This window comes from Protopterus annectens, chromosome 3.part1 (genome assembly GCF_019279795.1).
Source record: "Protopterus annectens isolate FY-2018-M chromosome 3.part1, PAN1.0, whole genome shotgun sequence".
In the NCBI taxonomy this organism is placed as follows: Eukaryota; Metazoa; Chordata; order Ceratodontiformes; family Protopteridae; genus Protopterus; species Protopterus annectens.
The window spans coordinates 1,125,390,489-1,125,414,993 of record NC_056732.1 but is presented as its reverse complement, the minus strand read 5'-3'; the positions used below and the strand labels follow the sequence as shown (position 1 = coordinate 1,125,414,993).

At 38.5% G+C, this 24,505-nt stretch overlaps 1 protein-coding gene across 1 annotated transcript in view; it reads right to left on the bottom strand.

Annotated features, from left to right (window-relative positions):
- LOC122797757 (transient receptor potential cation channel subfamily A member 1-like) overlaps nucleotides 1–24,505 on the bottom strand; it is a 1,751,748-nt gene that overhangs the window by 964,314 nt on the left and 762,929 nt on the right. Inside the window, exon 20 of the mRNA XM_044066281.1 lies at nucleotides 5,726–5,888. Within this exon, the coding sequence (XP_043922216.1) occupies nucleotides 5,726–5,888 (163 nt within the window). The remainder of the gene's footprint in view (nucleotides 1–5,725; nucleotides 5,889–24,505) is intronic.

Here is a 24,505-nt window from a genome sequence, read left to right as displayed (position 1 = left end):
GTTTGGTGGGGGTTCTAGGATAGTTTTAATACTAAAGGAGATTATTTTGTATTCAGATCTTGCCAGGGAGAAGTTAATGCATGCGAGGGAGCAGCTGCCCCCCATGTTTGTGAGAACCAGGTCTAGGATATTTGTACTTCTATTTGAGGAGATAACAAGTTGCTCCAGATTGTTTGCGTTAATGAAGTCCAAAAACCTCTGAGCAAGGGAATTATGAGTTGTATAAATCTCCCAGTTTATGGAGGGTTAGCTGAAGTCATCCATAAATATGCTGTTATGCTGAATGTTAAGATAGTCCAGTAGCTTTAAGTAGGAGGAGTGGTTTTCCAGAATCAAGTTAGGGGATCTGTAGCTAGCAAGGATATGACAGGGGTTGCACCTTTGGTTAGTTGGGCATGGAGTAGTTCAAGTGAGTCATTTTGTTGGACCAGTTTAGCAGTGCACTTGTCCTTTATGAACACTAAGAAACCACCTCCCTTTGATTTATCCTCAGCTGAGGGAGATCAAAATTTATGAAAGGCATTGCAGCCTTTCATAGCTGGGGTGCTCTCCATAGTTGTGAATCATGTTTCAATAGTTGTGAATCATGTTTCCATGATTGTACATATGTCTGCATTCTCCAGGGTGAGGAGTGCTTCCAGAGAGTGTATTTTTTATTTAAATTCCTAGGACTGAGCAGCAGTATCTTTACGTGGTTGTGCTGGAGGGTTTAATAACTTGGTATGGTTTAAAAAGGCACTATGGGGAATAGATAAAGGTTTTGCCAGTATCCAGAAGCCAAGTGATGTCAAGTGCAAACAATATCTGGCAAAGCATTGTGGTTTGTTGATCATGTCTCCCCAGATTAACAGATATTTGACCCCCTTGTTGTGACACCTAAAACAAAGTCAATTGTTGCAGTTGATCATTTTTTGCTGGTACTGTGACATCATCATTGGTGAAGGCATGATGCTACTCAAAGGTTAGATTCATACCCACCTGTGACACATATTCAGAGAGATCCATCATATCTCTCTTCATATAGTCAGTTGAGGTATGTCTTAGGTCATTTACGACCACATGGACTATGACAGTTTCAGACTAGTACTTGCATTTTAAAAAACCTAAGTGCATATGTGATCTGGCTAGCTCCAGACAGCGTGCTCTTTGTGATTTTCTCATTTAGCCTGGCAAAGGGGGACAACAGTATGTTTTACAATGAAATCCCCAATATCTTGAATGTTTGGTTATGTGGTGTGTATTGCCTTATGGTCATGGAAGCAGGGCTACTTTGATTTTCAGAGTTATGTGTTGTGTGAGGTGTTGTCTTTTTTGAGTGTGTGGGGAGCCAGTGAGAGGTGCTTTTAGGAGGTCTTGGAGGTTTGGTAGATTACAAGTGAGTACCTCCATATATGTGGGTCTATGTGTTTTTTTTAGTGTTGGTAGTGAGTGTCTTGGGCGTAATGCTGACAACCTGGATTGCATTTTGCAAGTCTGCAGGTCAGAGCTTTGCCTCCAATGATGTAGTGTATCTACATCTCTCTGTTTGTCTCTTCTAAAATTAAGTGGTTGTCAATGAACATGAGGCAGCTACCACACTGCCTCAGGATGCCCATATCCACCAGGTCAGAAACAGAAATGACAGGGAAGCACCTATCCATGATACCAGATCCTTAGTAGGTGGGAAGGAGTAAGGTACAATCACGTAAAGGTCTAAGTGAGAGTGTTTAGTAGTATACTGTAAGACAACCTGCAGTGATGCTGTCCTCTGCAAAAAAATGGTAGTTCTTTGAGCAACTGTGAACAGTAGGCAACAATGGAGACAGTTTCCTATAAAGGATTTCAAACTGGAGAGGTTTCCCTATATACAAGGTGTGACACCCATGCACTGGCCCAATAATCAAGGAGCCTCATTCCTCACCACTGGCACCAGTGAGGAGTGTTGGGGGGATAACAAGTACACACACAGTAAACTACAATTTCCCTTAAGAGCACACAGAGATCACAGTCAGTGTGGGACTGGTTTCTCCCTTTCTCTCCAGATCCCCAATAAGACTCCCCACTGGCACAGCTATAGGGATCAGATCTTATCCAAGTAGTTAAGCCAAAACCTCCAGTACCCTCTTTGTCCAACCAGTGTTTCATGTCCCTGCCCAAGTAGCTGACACAGATACACTTTGAGATTTGGTTTATATATAAACACACAGGCACTCCTGGGGAAGGCTGGCACAGGTTCTCCAGCTATGCCCCTTTCTGCCAGGCTATAAGGTAATTATCACTGCCACCAACTACTCTTATCAGCTATTAAGGCCCTTCTCCAAAGGTGACCAATTTCACTGTGTAATATTACTGTTATCCAACTAGTAAGTGTGCCAAACAACAAGACTATTGGAGTGGCTTGGACAGTATCACCAAATACATGCAATGTACTCTAAGAGCTTAACTTATCTCTACACAAAACAGCCACAGTTAAAAGGTTTAAAAATATTTAATAATAAATAATAAAAGCACAAGACAAATGTCATCACTTCAACACAGTGCTAATCAATAGTTCGGAGATCACATGAAACTTTTAAAACAATATTGTAGGATAGTCTGACATAAATATAGAAAACAGCTAGGCTAATCTGGCTATATTTCTATCTAACTCTAAGAGAAATACTAAAGTCTAAGATCCTACTTAGAGAGCAAAGCAAGTGCTGGTGAGCTGATGTCAGCCTCAGATAAAATACAAAATGCTCAAATCTTTCTCTCTGAGATAGTCTTAAATTGATATACACATTACTGCTGAGTCATTTCACATTACATAATTTTTGACACCTCTGTTGAAGTTCCCCAGGCTCACAGAACTCAAAATGTAACATTTGTTTGTAATCTTGCACCTGCCAGGAAACCACAGCAATAAAGGACATGTTACATATAAATATAGCTGCTCCAACCCACCACACAGATGACTTAAAACACAAATAATGGAAAAATAAGAAAATCACTGCCCATGATAAAGATAAAGCACTCACTTTAAGGTTTCCACACTACTAAAACATAAAATAAATTAAAATACAAAATTCACAGACTAAGTGCTTTCGCCTGATATCATTAGAGTCAGTGAAATGATCATTAAGCTCTATTTAAATAATACCAGATCTTAAAGTCAATCATTACATCATTTCCTGCCATGTCAAATGATGTAATATGAAGAATAAAATCTCAAATAAATCGTACAAATGTTATAACAGTTAAAAGCCAAAAATAAGATATCTGGAATGCAACTTTAGCCTGTTATAAAAATGGTAAATGAGACAAATCTTTACAAAAGGTAGATCATAAACACTTTAAACCAGACGAGACATATCCATCAAGTATAAGTTTCACATAAAAAAATTCAAACATCTTTTGCTCTCCTTTTTAGAACACACAACAGAGATGTATTGTCATTAATGCCTGGTTTCTCTTTAGCATTTAATCTAAGTTGCCATTCTAACTCTTTGTTTAAAAGTGCTAATTCAGGGTCACCCCCTCTCATTCCTACTTTTGTTTTGTCTATCACAAAAAATATAAATATTTTATACTCATTGAATTCTCTAGTGTGCATGTATAAAGTACTTGTCTCTTTTCTTTTTCTTATATCCCTATTATGCTTCAGAATTCTGTCATGTAACTTCCTAATGGCCTTGCCTATGTAGAATGCAGGGCATGCAGTAGTTGTAGGTTTATTAATGATAGTCCTTATGTGACTATTGAAACATACAACAGCACACTGCAGTGTCCTGGATGCGGCAACTGCAATACAAAAGGAGTTGTATATATTGCTACTTGTGTGTCATGCCCTGCGTTCTACATAGGCAAGACCATCAGGAAGTTACATAACAGAATTCTGGAGCGTAATAGTGATATGTTTTATCTGGTTTAAAGTGTTCATGATCTATCTTTTGCAAAGATTTGCTTCATTTACCATTTTTACAACAGGCTAAAGTTGCATTCCAGATATCTTATTTTTAACTTTTAACTGTTTTAACATTTTTACTATTTATTTATTAGAGATTTTATTCTTCATATTACATAATTTGAGATGGCAGAAAATGATGTAATGATTGACTTTAAGATCTGGTGTTATTTAAATAGAGCTTAAAGACGTTTTCACTGACTCTGATAATGCCTTAATATTTTATCAGGCAAAAACGCTTAGTCCAGGAATTTTGTATGTTAATTTATTTTATCTTTTAAGAGTGTGGAAACATTAAAGTCAGTGCTTTTTCTTTACCATGGGCAGTGGCTTTCATATGTTCTGTTATTTGTGCTTTACATATAAACCTAGTAATTAACTCTTGTCCTTAGACAATGGAAAGAATTTCTTAGTCCAGATATCCTGTCTCCAAGCTTGAGATCAGTCACAAAATGCTTAACATATCAGCTTTCCTCGAACAGGGTGCACTGCGGTTACATTTTTGAAGGTCAGTACCACATATAGTTTAATCATAACACATATTTATCTTTATATTTGTAGAACAAGTCTGTGAATTATATTAATATTTACAATGAAATAGAATTATCTACAAAATTCTATCTATCTAGGCTGGCAGCCTTCACACACAGCACAGGTAACTGTGTTTGCACATCACTTTTATACCAGCAGAATAAAATACTTTTACATAGTTAATCCCACAGACCTATCAGATAAACACACAATAAGCCTTCCACCAGCAGGTCCTATATCAGGTGAGTTGAATCAGCCCTCTGCTCCCACCAAAGTGCAAAATAAAACCGTCTTAATGTAAAACTAGCTGATTTTGAGCTCAACTGCAGTAACTAATGCTTTACAAAAAACAGAGTTGCTCTAGTATCAGAAATCCTTGGAAATAAGTTCACAAACCCTAAGAAATGTTTCCAAATTACATAAAAATGTGCTGAAATGTAGGAAAACTTCTACAAGCACAGAAAAAAACTTTGCAAAACTTAGAAATTGTTTAGCAAACTCAGAAGAACTTTACTAAACTCAGAACAGCTTTAACAGTATCACAGGAGGTTAGGAAATATCAGGACCAACCATAGAGCAGCATCTATCTATCTGTCTATCTATCTATCTATCTATCTATCTATCTATCTATCTATCTATCTATCTATCTATCTATCAGTCTATCTATCAGTCTATAGATAGATAGATATATAGCTATAGATATACATAGACACACACACACACACAGACACACAGACACACAGACACACACACACACACACACACACACACACACACACACACACACACACACACACACACACAAATAAAAAACAGTACATCACACTATAATGATTAGATAGTGTATTTATTGAGATGAACTAACACTAGAACTATCAATACACTTACCATTACAGTGTGGTGCTGTGCTATTTTTTTTTGTAAATTGTTTTTCACAAGCAACGGTACTATGTCTGCGCACACAGTTGATATTTTTTTAGCACAAAATGGAACACGGAAATAAACAGCATAAACAAATCAATCAAAAAACATTTTATAAAAAACAAAGATAATTGCCTTTTTAGTGTTTTGTCTCCTAACTAACATACATTTTTTTTACTACAAATATATTCAACATGTGAAGAAATTAACCAACAATCAACCTTCATCAGTACAGGAAACAAATAATCTTGAATTAAATTAGAATGGAGTGTCATGTTTAGTTGTTACATGTCTTTTTATGCATATGCAACTATGCCCCATATGATTAAATGTAGTGAAATTATTACAAACCTGACCATATGTAGTTTCATTCCAGGAAGGCACTCTAGACATATTGACTGTATATTGTATATAATCTTGGGGATTTAAGGTCCAAATCAAAACTGTTAAAGGCACAAGCATTGCACTATAAGTCATCAGGTTAAAAATGTGTGCAATAAGTCCATATGCAAGCCTGCCAAGAAAAAGAAAAAGAAAGTAACCACATCAGTTTATATGCAGCTGCTTTTTTAAACACATAGATCTGATCAGGTTAAGCATTATTTTAGTCTGACCTTGTATTACATAAATAACGGGCATATTAATACTCGTTTACTAGGCTACTGTTCTGTCAATATCTTTAAAAATATAAATGGGGATATCCTACTCTTGTAATCATGAAATTGAGTATGGTATCCATAGCTTTTACTCATAAAGTGCACTTGTTATAGCACTGGCAGGCTTACGCCTTCAAAAGGTAGGTATTTTTTGTTAGATTAAAGAAAATGGCATCACCATGGACAAAGTACAGTTCTGTAAGTTAACTTACCATAACAGTAGATATTTGAATGATTATTGCTGCAGTAACCTTTGCTACAGGGGTTAAAGCTTGCTACGGTTTTAACAGCCAGCCTGCTTCCAAAGCTTAAGGGCACCTTCCTCGTACCCAAACCATTAGTCATCTATAGCTGAGCTAACTGAAAAGACAGATGTGTTCACCAATTCCTTCAGAGCTTTCATGCTAACAGAATAAGGATGGCAGAGCCGTGAGAGGACAATGCTAAGAACAAATGAAAATAAATGTCTACACCCTGGCATAAACAATACAGCAAAAAACAAGGAGGATGTTAGAAGGAAGCCAGTACTACAGCAGTGATCATTTGAACATCTACTGTTATGATAAGGTAACTTAGACAACTGTACTATGTTCATCATATTGATCACTGCTGCAGTAGGTTTAGTTATATGGCTAGAATACTATAGCTATCTACATTTGGGAGGCAGCAGAAAGAGAAGAGTCCAAGAGCCCCTGGAGAATGATCTAGACCTACGAAGGAATCAAGCTTGTAATGCCTTGTGAATGTGTATATAGATGACCAAGTTGCTGCTTCTAGAATATATTTAGAATCCAACTCTTTCTAAAAAGCCATAGATAAAGTAATGGCCCTAGTAGAGTGGTTCTTGATCCTGAGACAACCATTTAGAAATAATCTGTTTCAACACAGACTGTCCCTTCTCCTTACCTTCACAAGAAATAAACAACTGATCTGTAGATTTGAAAGATTTATTTCTGTCAAAATTGTATCCAAGTTGTCAATTGACATCAAAAGTATGGAGTATGCTTTCTCCCTCATTTTTAAGTTCAAGGGAAATAAATGAATATATAGTTTGGCTTAAAGTAAACTTGGATATAAAGTAAACTAGGCATAAAAGAAGGATTAGTTCTCAATGAAAGCTTGTCTCTGTGGAAAATGAGATAGGGTTGACTCAACATCAGAGCTTGCAACTCAAATACTCTTCTTGCTGAAGACAGAGCAATCAGTAAATCATATTTCCATGTTTAGAACCTCAAATTAGCTGGTTCAAATGGAGTAAAGTGTTAGGTTCTCTAACATAACATTAAGATCCCAAGGTGCCTAAAGGGAATTAAAACCTTACCATCCAAAAATGTCAGTTGACGTTGGCTGGGGCTGGGGTATATCAAACAGATTGTCAGCACACACATCTCTTATCCCCCACAAGATAAGGTGAAGACGCATAAACCCACATAGGTGGAGGTACTCACTAAGAGCTTACCAAAAGACCAGAGACCACCCAATTGCAAACAACCCACACATACTGATACATGAACAGAATCCACTGCTACACATAACAACACATGTCAGTGTCTAACAATTAAGCCCCTAAGGCAAAACGCCTCACGATCTAATGTCCTGGTCATAGGCGACTCAATAGTGAGGTACACAGATACCCCCCTCACCTGACTGAACAAAGAGAAAGTCATTGTCAGCTGCCTGTCAGGTGCCAGGATACACCAAATCATGCATGCACTCAAGTCACTCAGCAACAATTACTGTTAATGACTCTCTCATAGTACATGTTGGAGTGAATGACATGAGACATAACTCTCTGGACTATATGAAGAGAGACATGACTGAACTCTCAGATTATGTGTCCTAGGCAGGTATGTCCCTAGCCTTAAGCAGCATTCTAACTTCATCTAGGATGGTAACACAATACAGAGAAAAATTATTGATTTCAATAATTGGCTTAGCTTCTGGGGTCACTCCAGGGAGATCCAGTATCTGTCAACCAGGGAAGACGTGGTCAATAGACCATGCTGCTTTGCCAGAGATGGCCTTCACCTGTTTCCTCAAGGCTTTCAAATACTGGAAAAGACACTTGCCTCCCCCATACTGCCTTTTTTAGGCAATGTCAAAACAATAAAACTTCCAACATAAAGAAATCTACTAGAGACAAACTCCAAGGTCATGCTGCTTAATGCTAGGAGCCTAAACAGTGAACCACAGTGTGCAGTCACTAAGACTTGGTTCAAGGCTGCAGAGACCACCCTGGTCATATAAGGCTACAATGTTTTTCACACATTCAGATCCCAAAACAAGCTTGAAAGAACCGAAGTTGGAGGTGTATCCATTTTCATTAAATCCAAATACACCTTTAGACTGGTAAAACAGTACAACTCTCTTGAGCTACTCCAGGTCCACCCATAGGTAAAATAGTGTACCACATCATCATCAGATATAAGTCCTCCACCATGAACCAGAAGAACCACACCTCCTACCTGCTGGGCTTGCTAGAGTTGCTCAGTATACAGCCAAACACATTGGTCATGGGAGATTTCAACTATCCTTCCATCGATTGGGTGTATAAATGAGCACAAACATGATTGCTATGAGGTTCCTGGACTTTGTTAATTCAAATGCCCTAGAAGAGTTGGTCTGCACCCACACAAGGGGCTCAAATATCCTAGAACTAGTACTCACCAACACGGGGTCCACCGCACTACCCCCTGTGTGTTTCCCTCCCTGGCAAAGTCAGACCATAAAGCTGTCTTATTCAAAGTAAAATTCAAACCTGTCACCCTAACAGGAGCAAAAAAACTGAAAAATTTCTCCAAAGCAAACTAGAGCCTACTAGGCGATGACATTAAAAGTTTCAAGGCCTCTGCTAACACAACCAACAATGACTCCTATGCAGAGAATACACCAATGCCCTATATAGCCATGTAAACAAATGTATTGACTCAGCTGTACCTGACAGGAAGAAACCAGGTCCTCCTGAAAAAACAAGCCACCTTGGTGGACAGCAAGTATAAATAAGTTATATAACAAAAGAACAAAACTGATATATAAGAATAAGCAGGAACTTACTCCACAGAGAAGAATACCCTCCACAGCTTAAGCAAGCAAATCAGATATCTTGTAGGCTAGTTACAAGACTAAATTAGCATCCCCTAGCTAAAGACAATCATAAGGCATTCTTTAGCTACGTCTGAAACCTAAAAGGGAAGGCCCAGCTGTGTGCCGAACTTATAGTGGGCGGTACCACTCACACTGAACCCGAGGAAATTGCCAACATGCGAACTGACAGATTTGACAATAACTTCACCTCCCTGTCCCCAACAACCATATGCCCAAAGCATTCCTGATACCAGTCCTCTACTGAGTATCTCCAAAGAACAGATCATAATAGTGCTCTCTAAGGCTAAGGCTAAGGCTAAAATCATGGCTTCTATGGGACAAGATAACATCCAAGACTGCTTACTAAACAATCTAAAAAAAGACCTAGCAGAACCACTTGGTACTGTCTATAATGATAGCATGAGCATTGGCTTTGTATTGGCAGAGTGGAGAACAGGGACAGTAATACCCTTGCACAAAGGGGAATCTATCAACCAACCCTGCAAATTATCGGCCATTAAGCCTAACCAGTGTTATATGTAAGGCCATGGAAGGAATCATCATGGGCCTTATTGACAAGGACATAGGTGACCTTCAAAATCTTGATCCAACCATGTTTGGTTTTGTCAAGGGTAGATCTTGCTTATTAAACCTGATGGTCTTCTTTGAGAATGTCATCAAAGTCCTGGATGAGAGCAAAGCAGCACATAACACCTATCATGATTTAGCCAAGGCTTTCACATATTCCCCCTTGCAGGGATCATTGAGGAACTCTCCAGACAAGTGACAAGTGGAGTACCTCAGGGTTCAGTCCTAGGACCGCTCTTGTTTGGCATCTACTTCTCTGAAGTACAGGCCAACACTAAGGGACTCTAGATAACAAAGTTTGCAGATGACTGCAAACTGGGAGCCATTATTGAATCCCCAAATTATGTGGATACTCTACAAAAGGGCCTTACAGAAACAAATGCTTGGTGCCAGAGCCATGGGCTCAAGCTCAATGCCAAGAAATGTATAGTTATCCCCTTTGGGAAAAAACATGTCTCCGTGAATTACCATATAAGTGGCAGTACACTAAACACCAAAAGTTTGATAAGAGACTTAGGGACACAGGTGGACAGTGGTCTCACCTTCGATAACCACATTGCCACAACAGTCCGGAAATCCTTCTATGTGGCGCACCTCATCACTAAGGGCTTTTCATCCAGAAAAAAGGAGGTCATTGTCCCACTGTACTCATCCCTCATTAGACCCATTATAGAATACAATGCCTCGTTTGGTATGTACCCCTCAAGACATCTGCAACAACTGGAAAGGCCACAGAAACATCTCACTAAAAGAATCACAGGCCTAAAGCAGATGCCCTACACTGACCGCCTTAAAAAACTCCAGCTATACTCTGTTGCATATCGTCTACTCAGAGGCGATCTTTGCTTAACATACAAGGCCATGTCAAACCCAGAGCTGTTAGACATGCTACACTTAAAGAAATCCCAATCCCTCAGAGTCACACGCTCCAAGGATCTAAACCTTGTCATCACAATAAACAAAACATGCTGGAGAGATAGGTTCCTGACCCAGAGACTCCCCAGACTCTGGAATAGATTGCCCATACATGTCAAGCAGAGTGCCTCTTTGGTCCTCTTCAAAAGGAACCTTGACGATTGGATGGGAGAAAGGAAATTCACCCCGGGGATCACGTCAGTCACCCTGCTAGACAGGGGTCCAGGGAAGTAAACAGTGTGGGAAGAAATAGCCAGGGAATTGTTATGGCTAGGCTTGTATAGGCCCCAGGGCTGATAGCCTAGTACCAACCTATGAACCTATGAACTTATGGAGATAACCCATACAGCACTTATATGAGTAGCAAATTGGCTCACTGAGAGAATGCACACTGTCAAAGTAGGGAGAGTCCACCTCCATCAGTGGGCCAATTATCGGTGGGGCACCTCAAGGATCTGTTCTAGGCTGTCTACTGTTTGGCATCTATTTCTCTGAAGTTAAGGTGAAAGTAGATGGCCTGTGGCTTACCAGATTTGCAGAAGACTGCAAAATGGCCGCAATCATAGTGTCCCTCAATGATGTTAACACATTACAGAAGGGGCCAACGCAGACAAATGATTGGTGCTAAAGTCACAGTGTTAAACTAAATGCAAAAAAGAAAGCCGCATTATCCACTTTGGCAAAGAAGTAGTCCCTGCTACTTATGATATAGATAGTACCCCTTTAAGCTCAAACCCACTGGTGAGAGACTTTTGAACACAGGTTGAGAGAAATCTAAACTTTGATCACCATGTGTCCATAGTGGTGAGGAAAGCCTTCTACATTGTGCGTCTCATAAATAATGGCATCACATCCAAGACTAAGGAAGTTATAACTCTTCCGTACTTGACCCTTATTGGACCACTAATTGTGTATAATTCTCCCTTCTGTATGTACCTCACCAGACACCAGCAACAACTGCAGAGACCATAGAGTTTTATAACCAAGAGAATCCAGGACCTCTAAAGCATGACATATATGAGAAGATTGAAAGCCCTGTCTCTGTATTCTGTATCATACATGCTGTTGATAGATGAACTGTGCCTAGCATACAGAGCAGTCTCTGACCCTGCCCTAATGGAAATGCTGCACATCCCCAAATCAAATGGGACAAGAGTCACTCACTCCAGGGATCACACGCTAGCCTGTGACATAAACACAACATGTTGGAGAGACAGATATATCTCACAGAGATTTCTGCTCCTCTGGAATAAGCTCTCACTTCACATAAAGCAGAGTTCCTAAAGACTCAAATTAAGTGCAAACTTGGCAATTGGATGGGGGACCACAAATTCACCCTGAGGGGGGCATCTATTTCCCTTATGGAGAGGAGCATTCAGTGCTGATCACAGAATCATTCTGTTAACAATGACCATCTAACTATGGAAAATTAGGGTACATTAGTTTTTACATGGTTAGGCTTGTAAAGGCTCTAGGGCCATTAGCCTAGTTAGCCTAGTAACCTCCTATGAACCGATGAACCTATGTGAGAGAAGATACATTCTGTGAGGAAGCTTGTGTTGATTGCCTGTTGTCATTTCCAAAAGAAGGGAGAATCACTGTTTCCTGGGCCAGAAGGGAGTCGCCACAATGATCTTGGGGGATTCATTCTGAATCTTCAGAAGTACCCTCAAAATCAGATGAAAAGGCAGAAGATCATTATGGAACATTTTTGATATAGGAAAAGAAAAGGCATCTGTCTTCCAGGCTTTCTTGCATGGAGTCATGGAGCAGAATCTTTCAGTTACTTGTTCAGAGAGGAGACAGATAGGTCTAATTGAGAAACTCCCCAAAGGTGGATGAAATCTAGGAAAGCCCTCAAACTAGTTTCCATTTGTGAGGGTCTGCCCTTGTCCTGCTCAGTTTTTTTTTTTGTCACACAATTTTGCTCTGACAAAATATATGATGCCAGTAGAGTTAAGCTGAACTGTGAAGCTATAGCCCAAGATAACATGGCTAGTCTGCAAGGGGAGTACAACCTGGTTCTCCCTTGCTTGCTAATGTACCACATGACTGTGTTATTGTCTGTAACAATGTGAAGAGATCCAGAGGACCAAATATGAGTCAAAGAGTTGAATGTCTTGATCAGGGCAAGCATTTTTTTTACATTTATGTGCAACTGTCCTTGGTATCCTACACACCTTTCAGTTTTATCCCTCCTGAAACTGCACCCCAAACAAAATCCAAGGTGTCTGCAGTAAATGATTGCTTTAGGCATGGATTGAAAAGGGAAGACCTGAGTTTAGGGAAATTTGTTGTCTCCACCAATTGATTTCTCTTCTGATAAATTCCAGCTCTGGAATCTGAAATGATGAAGGATGTTGGCGCTGGGACCAAAGAGACTTCAGATACATTTAATTTTTCTCATGTGGAGTCTTTGCCAGGTGGTATCATGAGAATCATATGTACAAAAAGATCCAAATTCCTGAGAGATTCCATGACATTAAGCAAAGTCTGAGAGTAAAACCTTAGGAAAGGATATCAATATAGATCTATTTTTTCCCGTATAAGAAAAGCTGTTTGAACTGAGGCATCTAGCTGAAGGTGCCAGAAATTACTTTGATAAGTGCTCTCTTATCAAGTGCGAGATTTCTGGCCCTTTGAAAAAAACTCTACAAAGATAAGCACATTGTCTAAATATGGAAACTGTAGATATCCTGTAGCATACAGTGAGCTATAACTGGATCCAGATAGTTTTTTTTTACTCAAATGATTTTTATTTTGATGAAATCACACAATAGTTTAATACATTCATAACATTCAGTAATATTTACAGTATTTACATTCAGCCTGACAAAAAGGATTTAGATAAAAACATTTGTATTTAAATGATAAGTTAATATAAAAACTATGATAGAAAGAGTTTGATTTCATCTGTAGCATATCAATAAATTCAAAACTTTCCTCCACGGACTATTAACCAATGGCTTAGAAAAGGTTCTTAACTCTTTAGTTCTTTTCTCTATTAGTATGCATTTCTTCAGTGATGATAGGAATTCCTCCATTGTGGGTGCTACATTAGAGTTCCATCTTCTAGTTATACATTTTCTGGCTATTGCTAACATTGTCCACAACAAATACAGGTCATCTTTCTTCATATTATTACTATTAACAACATTCAATAAAAATTAAAGACTTTGTCAAAACAAATATATCAGTATAGATAACTTGAAGAAATTTGTTAATCTCATTCCAATATGGTTTAATATTAGTACAGTCATAAAACATATGAGACCAGTCAGCATTAGTAGACAGATGACATCTCCAACATTACTTGCTGTTTTAAGAGTTTATTTTTGAGAGTTTCTCAGGTGTCAAAAAGGATCTGTGTAGAAATCATTACTCTTGATCTGACAGTTTTTGAATACTCTTGGATAGTCCAATGGATAAGACACAGGACTGATAGTGTTATCCAGATACACAAAACCTTAAGAAACACCTGAAGTCTGGAAAAATATGGATGTGGTGATAAACATCTTTTAAATCAAGTGTTATCAAAAAACTTAAATGAGAATGAAGAAGTAACAAGTTGTGAAGTGACAACATTTTGATCCTGGGTACTATCACAAACAGGTTTGGGAGAGAAAGATACAAATATAATTTCTAAGCATTTTCTTTCTTTGGCACTCAAAACATCATTGAATAAAAATATTTCTCAGTCTGGGAAGAAGGAAATGGTCCTATAGCTCTACAAGACAGTATGTGCTGAAGGATGGGATGAAATAGATTAGTGTGGTCTGGTGGCTGAGGAATTACCCAGTGGAAAGGAGGGATTTCCTCCCACTGCTGTGTGTAACTTTAATGAAGAATCTTCAGAACCCATTTGTCTGAAACTATCTGTTGCTAAAAGCAAAAGTGGAGATTCTGACTTCCTGGAAGGGAAAGGGGACTGCTTGGGGGTGGGGAGTAAGGCCCCTTAAATAGTCATTCTGACTTATTAAACTGTTCTTCATTTTAGGGGGTATCTGAATTCTTTTTCGAGTCCCTGGCATTTCATTATAAATGGCTGTTTACCTGCATTTTGGTGAGCCTATTTTTTTGTTTTTTGCTGAAAGTGGATGAAAGGTTAGAAAATCCCTTAAAACACTTGGAAAACAAAAGCTGAAAATCTTAGAGATTCCCTGTATCAACAGACTCATTTCATCATAACTTTAGACCACCTCTGCAGCAGAAGAATCAAAAACAAAATCTCTTTCCAAAGGAGAATTTAAAATCTCATTTTTCACATCATCTGTGAGGTTCATGGAATGCAGCCAGACAAATCTCCTCAAAACAGTACCAGTGGTGGGTGATATTAAATTGCCGACAGCTTAGGTTGTCAAGTGCTTAATCATCGACACCTAAGCATTGAACACTTACAATAGTGAATGGCCACATCATCAAATTCTTTCTTCAGGAAAGAATTTGCACGGCAGTTATAGGGGATTTGCCCTTTCCCCAATGTAGAGCGATCTCAGAGTTGATATATTTAGTTGCGGGGATGGGAGCAAAGCCCCTGACTATGTTTGTGTGTGTTTGTGTATTTTGTTTACGGAAGGCCACTCAAATTCTTTCCTGAGGAAAGAATTCAATGATGTGGCCGTTCACTATTGTTAGCATTTGACACTTAGGTGTTGATGTTTTAGGATTCGACAACTTAAGCTGTCGATGCTATGATATAGATGCCCAGTGGCAATAGCCCTGGAAGAAGTATCAACTGAGTTATACATATACTGTAAACTATGAGTTGTGATATGTAGGGTGGAAGAAATTTAATTATTTAAATCATATTTTTCCTCATAAGAAGAAACTGCAAACAAAACATTCCTCATACTTTCGCAATTAGTCAGAATAAACTTTAACATATACACCTGAGAATTCAAAATTCTGAAAATCAAAGTTGGAGAAGCATACACTTTTTCTCATACTTATAAATATTCTTCCCATCCTTGCCAGAAATAGTAGGGTTGGAATAAACCAAATGTTTAGCAGCAGTAGGGTTAACTAAAATTATATGCAACAACTCGAAGAACAGCAGCAAGAAAAAATCCACAACTGGCCACAGTACAAACACAGATTTAATAAAGAACTCAGAACTTTAGCACCTTGGCTTACAGCCTTCCAGAAGTAATACCAACACACAACTTTAGCAGTATTAATTAATTAATTACTCAATTACATAATAATTGTTTCCAATGAATCTCTAAGTTTAAACCTAAAGGTACCATAGTATTAAACTTTAAAATATAAACAGATTCTTTATAGAGAAGTTTGTCCTTAATGTCACATATTTCACCACTTTTCATAAAAACTTGTTCTAAACCAGAAGCCTTTAATAAATAATAGTCTGCATTATGAACCATTTTAAATTGCATTGCAATGTTACTTTCTACTTTACCATTCTTTATATCTCTTATATGCTCCTGTATTCTTACTTTAAAATTTCCTTTACTTTCTGCTATGTAAAATAAATTGCAGGGATATCTAAGAACATACTTATACTTTGTGTCAGTTTACAAATGAAACTTGTTTTTTCAAGAATTTTAATTGATTGTCTTATGGTACAATGGTTAAGCTGTTTACCTCAGAAACAAAAGATACATGTTTCAGTCTTATCTTTGAAGGGATAATTGGTTAAGCTTAAAATTGACCACAAGGGCAGCTAGCTTAGTACTTACCCACAAATTACATGCAATTTGAGTTGGGAAGTTGGCATGATGGTTAAGGTGTTTACTTTACAAACAGAAAATGCAGGGTTTGATTCTCACATGAACTAATTGACTAGACTTAAAATGGCCCACAAGAGCAGTTATCCAAATACTAATCTATGAACCTATCAACTTTATATGAGCACTAATATTGGAGAAGACTAGGTATAGATAAGATAGGGTCAAAAAGGAAATGAGCCAAAGTCAGGAAAAATATTTATTATCATTTATTTAATTTTACCATATTGTAATTATTCAAACCAAAATATTTGACAACTTTGATATAATTTTACCAGATTAAAGTTATTGTTAAACGCATATTGTTTAAATTACCTGCATCACACTGAATAGTTGTTTATTTAGCATAGTCCATCATGTTGTATGCATATATCAGCTCTTCTTTATTAAATTGTTCATAATTATTTATTGGGGCACATAAAAACAATAACTATTATATACTTAGAACCTCATTTATAGTCACTTACAGCATATTTTAATATTAATACAGCACAATACTTTAAATTAAGATTTATCAAAATCTAATTCCCACAGACTGAGGACCATTAGTTATTTCTTTTTTCTCAAATAATATAATTGTTTAACCATGTTTTTTGTCTTAGATTCATAGGCTCATAGGTAGGTACTAGGCTATCAGCCCTGGGGCCTATACAGCCCAGCCAAAAAGGTACCCTGGCTTTTGCCACCCAAGAAAATTATTTTCCTGTGTCACTGTCGAGCAGAGCCATAGAGGTGATTCCCAGGGTGAATTTCTTATTTCCCATCCAATCATCAAGATTTTTCTTGAAGAGTGCTAATGAGGAGCTTTGTTTGATATAGAGAGGTAGTTTATTCCAGAGTATGGGAAGTCTCTGCAGTGGCGGCTGGTGACTTCAAAACACAGGGGGGCTGCAGGAGACAGCTGAATGGGTGGGGTCAAGGGGAGGGGGTGTGGTCAACCAGAAAGGGGAGGAGCTATGCACAAAACCACAAAAAACTAACTTTAATTAAATGCGCTGCCCTGGGTGGCAAACCATCATTATGAAAGTCGAATCAAGACAAAAATAAGTGTAGAAGAATAAAAATATTTCAATGCATTGGCTGCATGACAGCTTACTTAATATCTAGATGGAAACAAAAGGTTGTGAGGCATGAAAAAATAAATTACTTTTTAAATACATTACTGGAATGCCAGTCAAAATCAAGTATAAGAAAAACCAGAAGCACTCAACTCAAACCACCTCTCCTTGCACTGCAGTTCTAATTATAATATATTCAGCTTTATTAAAGTACCAAGTAACATGCTGAAAGTAGAAATCTATGTGATGCCCCCACTTGTAAAAATGTTTCTTATCCAAAAAAGACCTGCTGCCTGGCAACTTGTTTCATGGGGAAAACATGTTAAAGTAAAAAATGAAAAGCAAACAAGAAACAAGCTCAAGATACATTGCTTAAAGGATTACTGTACAGGTTATGGACCACACATGATTGGCATTCTGTTTAGTTTACGGGTAAAGTCTGTAGAGATGACTGGAAGTCTCCAACAAGTGTAATGAGCTTTTTAAAATAATGGAATCCTGTCCTTTAATACCCAAGGCTTATACATTATCTAGTCAAGTATTCTCTGCATGGCAACAACAGAAAGGCTTTCAATGTTGGCAATTCTTTAACAGTATGCTTATTAAAGCTTACTTGCATCTTACGATCTCAGACAAGCTTACCTTATGGTCATTAAAGCATTGCTACTTAAACACAGAGCAACAGGCACTTTGAGTAATAAGCATAAATCTGAGTAGTAAGCATAAATCAACAGTACAAAAATATGACAGAAACCAGACCATTCTGCAAAATCAAGGACAGATGGAAAGCCACTGTAGTACTTATGCAGTGTGTCCTCCCCATCCAAGGTAGATACAACTACTCCTTGCCTTGCTTGGACACATCCAGAGTCACTACATGGGGGAGTGGGGTGCAACAAGCATGTCACAATTTGAAATTTCTCTGGCTGACTGTGATGGCCCTGACACATTTGTCATACCTCTCAACCTCAAGAGCAAGAAATCTGGACAAAGCCATACACAGAAGTGGGACAAAGGCCCAAAAATAAGGACAATTTTTAAATATTGCTCTAATAAACTTAGAAAGATAATAGAATAGGTCTTGCATTAGTATGAATTTTCTGAAGGGTATAAAATCTGAAACTCAAATGTCTGTCATTTTCTAACTTCAGTCTTTAGTGATGTGTCACTAATTTGCCAAAAAAACACAACTTTATGAAAAATGGACCAAAAATGTGATGCAAAAATATAAAATAGACACACAATACAGCTGCTACCTGCCAAAGAAGGGACACTTTAATATTAGTACTGCTACCTTGAGCAGCTGACAAAATAAAAGAATCTACATGCATTTCACGTAATCTATAACTTTGATTATTACAGTTATTTCTTAATTGTAAACCCTCCATGTTTTCTTCCAAAATTGCTATTTTGCAGAGGGATTATTAGGGGAAGAGCAACATTTTGAGCCAAAATTGGGGACAGTTGAGAGGTTGGCTATGCCTAATTCTATAAAGCAATTTATTTGCATGTACCTCTCAACCTGTTAATGCAGTAAATCTGAACAAGGCCAAATATATTGGGGGCACATATAAACAGTACTAAAAATTGCTCTTGTATAAATTGAGACAGTTGATAGAACAGCTCTTACTTTAACATGCATTTTTCTGAAGGTTATGAAGTCTGAAATGTATTATTTAGTGACTTAATTCCTAAATGATTTGCCAGAAAACTACAAATTTTATGAAGAACAAACCAAAAATAAGAAGCAAAATTCTATTCATTCTTTGAAAATCTGGACAGTTGGGAGGTATAGTTCAACTGGGCCTGTCTGAGTTTGCTGCCCTTCCCCCCTGACAAAATAATGGCTGAATGGAGCCTCTGCAGCCATTCCAATGAACCATTACTTGGCTATTTCACTCAATTTACCATAAACACTAATGTGCATACTGCTTTACTTCTATGATGAGTTGGACTTCATTTGAAAGTTTTATTTTGTATTTTACAGCACAAACACTAAGTCATCTGTTAAACAAAGCAATGCAGTCTCACAATGAAAACTTAGCATTAAAACTTCTCTGCCCTAGAAACTCACATTCATTGAAACAGCATTGAAACCCACATTCAAAGAAAATACATTTTGCCAGTGGCAGATAAAGATTAATTTTGGGCTGTTTTCAAATCATAGGCCCCTTGCAAATGAAACATACATGTGCTCTTTGATACACCTTCCTCATTGTACTAAATTTATATTCCTTGTACAATACAGTACACTTGTTAGAGGGTGTTTTAAATTTGTTTTGAACATTTTTCCAGTAAGCAATGAAACAAACCATATGCACCCATAATGGCAAAACTGCCCAGTTGAGAAAATTTATCATAAAAAAGTCTACTCAGACTTCCACAGTCCACCATTATTAATAAATATACACAATTCTATAGTCCACCATTATTAGTAAATATGCACAATTCCACAGTCCACCATTATTAGTAAATATGCACAATTCTACAGTCCACCTTTATCAGTAAATATGCACAATTCTACAGTCCATTATCAGTAAATATGCACAATCACTGAAGTAAGTCATCTAAATAATTCCACATTAAAGAAATCTGTAACTAATGAAGCGGTTGCTGCTAGCAATCACCTTTATATTTCATGGTTTCATCGAAAAATAAAGTGTCTGTTGCCCCTCAGGAATAAATTGCCTATATTACATTAAAATGATAAGCTAGTAATAATATTGCAAGATGAAATGGATGGCAAACTGATAACAGACTCATAGTTAGTATCTTCACCAAGGAGAACATTCTTGAATGCGGAGCATCCACCCCTTGTGGGAGTAGAACCCACAGCCTTCTGCATCAAAAGCAAGTACACAACCTGTTGTGCTATAGTATTAACTAGGCAAAGCACTAAACTTCTATTCCCCTGCAGCTCTCAGCTCCTTGTAAAATCTACTCAATACTCAACTGCATCTCAACTTCAGCTCAAGAAAACTGGAAAAAGCCAAATGTATTAAAAGCCAAAACCAGGGACACATTAAACATTGCTTGTATAATCTTGGAAAGTTGCTAGAATAAAATGTTGTGCTGCCACCATACATTTTACTGCCAAGGTCCCTGAGCAAAAAACAAACAGTCAGAGTAACATACCACTACGCCACATCAGCTGCTTTGTAAAAGAGAGGAAGACTGAAACTTAAATGGCTATCATTTAGTGAATTCAGTTCTCACCATAGCTGTCAACCTCTTAGTACAAAACACCTGGACAAACCCAGTAATAAGGGAATACAGCCCTCAAACATATTCAGTGAATTCAGTTCTTGCCATAGCTGTCAACCTTAGCACAAAAACCTGGATGAAGCCAATAATGGGGGAATACAGTCCCAAAAATAGGGACAAATTTAAAATATTCATCTTATAAACTTAGAAAATTGCTAGAAAAAAAGGTTGTGCTACTATGTATTCTGAAGAACATGAAGTTTGAAATTCAAAAGCCGGTCAATTTTACTGCTGACAGAACAAAAACAATTTTCAGCAGAGACGCAGGGATTAATACTGCAGACACGTCTTTGTAAAATGACAGGGCACCAGAGCAAATCCACACAAACACAGGGAGGAGATGCAGACTCCACACAGAAGCCACCCCAACCAAGAATCAAACCAGAAAACCTATAGCTGTGAGGCAACAATACTACCTCTGCATCTACTGCACTACACCATAACCAAGATTTGTGTAGCACTCACATTAACTGTGCTGTATCCGACAACAAATCTAGCATTCCTGCTTAATCTAGTTCTCACCAGTAAAATCTTGACCTTATAATTCTAAATCATGCTGTAGTCAGAGTCCTTGCTAAGGTACCCTCCCCTTCTATAGCAAAAAACTTCAACACAGTATCAGATCTATGTCCTTGAGCCAAAATGTGGGAAAAGTTCATCTGTGAACAGACACTCGAATACATTATAAAGTACCACATTTTGACTGATAAGCAACAGGGCTGTTGGCCAATCTACAGCACATTTATATACTATCTATGTATTAACAGAGCAAAACATATACCTGCATGGGTCAGAGAATGCTGACAGGAGCTAAAGCATAGGCCTTATAGCTTTATAGCAACACATGCATGCACACACACACACACACACACACACACACACACACACACACACACCGAAATGGGAACTCAAAAGCTACTCATAACAAATGGGAAGGGAACTCCAAAGCTAACACATAAGCATTCTGAGTAACAGCATCATAAAAATGGGAAGGGAACTCAAAAGGCACGCATAAGCATTCTGAGTAACAGCCTCATAACAAATAAGCATAAATTATCTCACCCTTCTCTGTTAACTTGTTAATAAATAGATAAGTCCACCAGGAAAAGGATAACTATAACAAATGGGAACTCTAATACCTAACAGCAAGCAACTCACTCTGATAACTCTTCTGTTCTGTAATACCTAACAGCCTCATATGGGAACAGGGTTGTTGATATTCAGATACATCATGGATCTAGATCAAGCTTGTCTGACATGGACAGCAATGGTGAAGACGTAGTTCAGATTCAGCTTTACGTGATGCATAAATGGTAACAGTACTAAGGGATTCACACACACACACACACACACACACACACACACACACACACACACACACACACACACACACACTAACTCACCTGTTGTCGTTGATTCCAATCCACTGATTCATTCAACTTCAAGCAGCAATAAATCCACCAGACCAGACCACCACAGACTGACACTATAATTTTGCTGTAACTGTTGAGCCAAAAAAAATGTTTTTAAGCTTTATAAAATTAAACACAACACACGGAAAAAAAAGATTACTGGTTCATCCAATGCCGAAAACTGACTGATTGATTCTTTTCCCAGCACATAAAGCCCGGGAAGAGAGCGACAACCAATCAGTAGCATTTGCATATCTATGCGGTTTGTGAGTCAACCGCATAGATTTCTGAAGTTCTGGGCATCAGAATGATGCCTCCTTAGGCTGCAATGAAAACATTGCAGCAACCCAGCAAGAATTTAGGGAAAACGCTGTTGCGATTAAAGCGCGCAAGCGCAAGCAGCGATAATTTCGAGTCGACTCGAAATTTAAGTTTAAACCGAAAACAGATTTTTTTTTTTTTAAAATTAAACAAACTACTCAGCTGTCTAGCTGAGGGGCTGCTGCAGACCGATGCCCCTGAGTCTCTGGGACAGGAATCTAGCCCTCCGGCATGTTCTGTTTATTGTGGTGACAAGGTTTAGGTTCCTAGAGCATGTTGTTTGGAGGAATTGGGATTTCTTTAAGTGGAGCATGTCCAACAGCTCTGGATTTGCCATAGCTTTGTATGTTAGGCAGAGATCACCATTGAGTAGGCGATATGCGATGGAGTAAAGCTGGAGTTTTTTGAGACGGCCAGCGTAGGTCATCTGTTTGAGGCTGTTAATCCTCTTTGTGAGGTATTTCTGCGGCCTTTCCAGTTGTTGGAGATGTCTTGTGAGGTACATACCAAAAGGGGCATTGTACTCTATAATGGGTCTAATGAGTGATGAGTAGAGGGGAACAATGACTTCTTTTTTTCTGGATGAGAAACCTTTTGTGATGAGGTGTGCCACATAGAAGGATTTCTTGACTACTGTGGCGATGTGATTATCAAAGGAGAGACTACTGCCTACCTGTGTCCCAAGGTCTCTTATCACACTTTTGGTGTTAAGTATACTACAACCTATGTTGTAGTTCATGGGTACAGAGTTTTTACAAAAGGGGATGACAATGCACTTTTTGGCATTGAGCTTGAGGTCATGGCTTTGACACCAGGCATCTGTCTCAATGAGGCCCTTTTGTAGGATGTCCACATCGTTAGGAGTTTCGAGTATGGCTCCTAGTTTGCAGTCATCTGCAAACTTCATTAGCTAATGACCTTCTGTGTTAGCCTGTACTTCAGAGAAGTAGATACCAAACAGGAGAGGACCCAAGACTGAACCCTATAGTGCTCCACTCGTCACTGGACTGAAGTCGGATTTGGAGTCTGCTACTTCACAGTGTGGGTTCTGTCAGTGAGCCAGTTGGCAACCCATCTTGTGGCATAGGGATTTATACCTAGTTTAGTGAGTTTATCTATAATTCCAGAGTGGGGGATGGTGTCAAAAGCCTTGGCAAGATCTAGATAGGCTGTGTGAACCACTTTACCCTTGTCTACGGCTTTGGTGACTGCTTCAAAGAAGTCTATCAGGTTTAGGAGACATGATCTGCCTTTTACAAACCCAAACTGGGTGGGATCCAGTGTTTGGAGATTAACAATGTCTTTGTTTATAAGTTCCATGATGATACGTTCCATGGCCTTGCAGACCAGGCTCATCAGGCTAATGGGGCATTAGTTCCTGGGGTCCGTGGTGGCTCCCCCCTTGTGGAGTGGGATAACCATTGCTGTGCGCCATTCAGCAGGCACAAAACCTGAGGTGAGGCTATGATTGAACATGGTACTTAGGTGGGGTGCCAGTTCGTTCTGTAGTTCATGTAGAACGCAGCCTGGGATGTTGTCTGGTCCCATGGATGCTGTGTTCTTGGCTTTGGAGAGTGTGTTTTTTACCTGTGCAGCCATGATTACAGAAACTTTGCATTCTTCCGGTATAGAGATGGGCTCTTTAGGGGGTGAGAGGGGGGTAACCTATCTGCCAGGATGTTGGCAATATCAGTTGGGTCTTTATATTTAGTGCCATTGTGCTGTAACTCAGAGCAGATCTGAGTGTTGCCATTCAGATTCTTGACATAGCTATAGAATGCTTTGTGGTTGTCTTTAGAATCGGTGGCGATTTTGTTTTCGTAACAAGCTTTGGAGGATTTTATCAAGGATCACAACTTCTTACTGAGGCTGACCAGGGAGCTCCTCCACTCATGGGATTTTACTCTCTTTTGCAAGAGTTTCTTCCTTCTGTTGTACAGTTTGTTTATGGCAGGGGACCACCAGATTGGCTTCCTTTTTTTGGAGGATAGCGTATTGGTTCTGTTTGGGATAGCACAATCCCTGCACTCATGTAAGTGCTTATAAAGTGTAATTGAGTAGGATTCAGTAGTCGTAACTGTATTGTCCA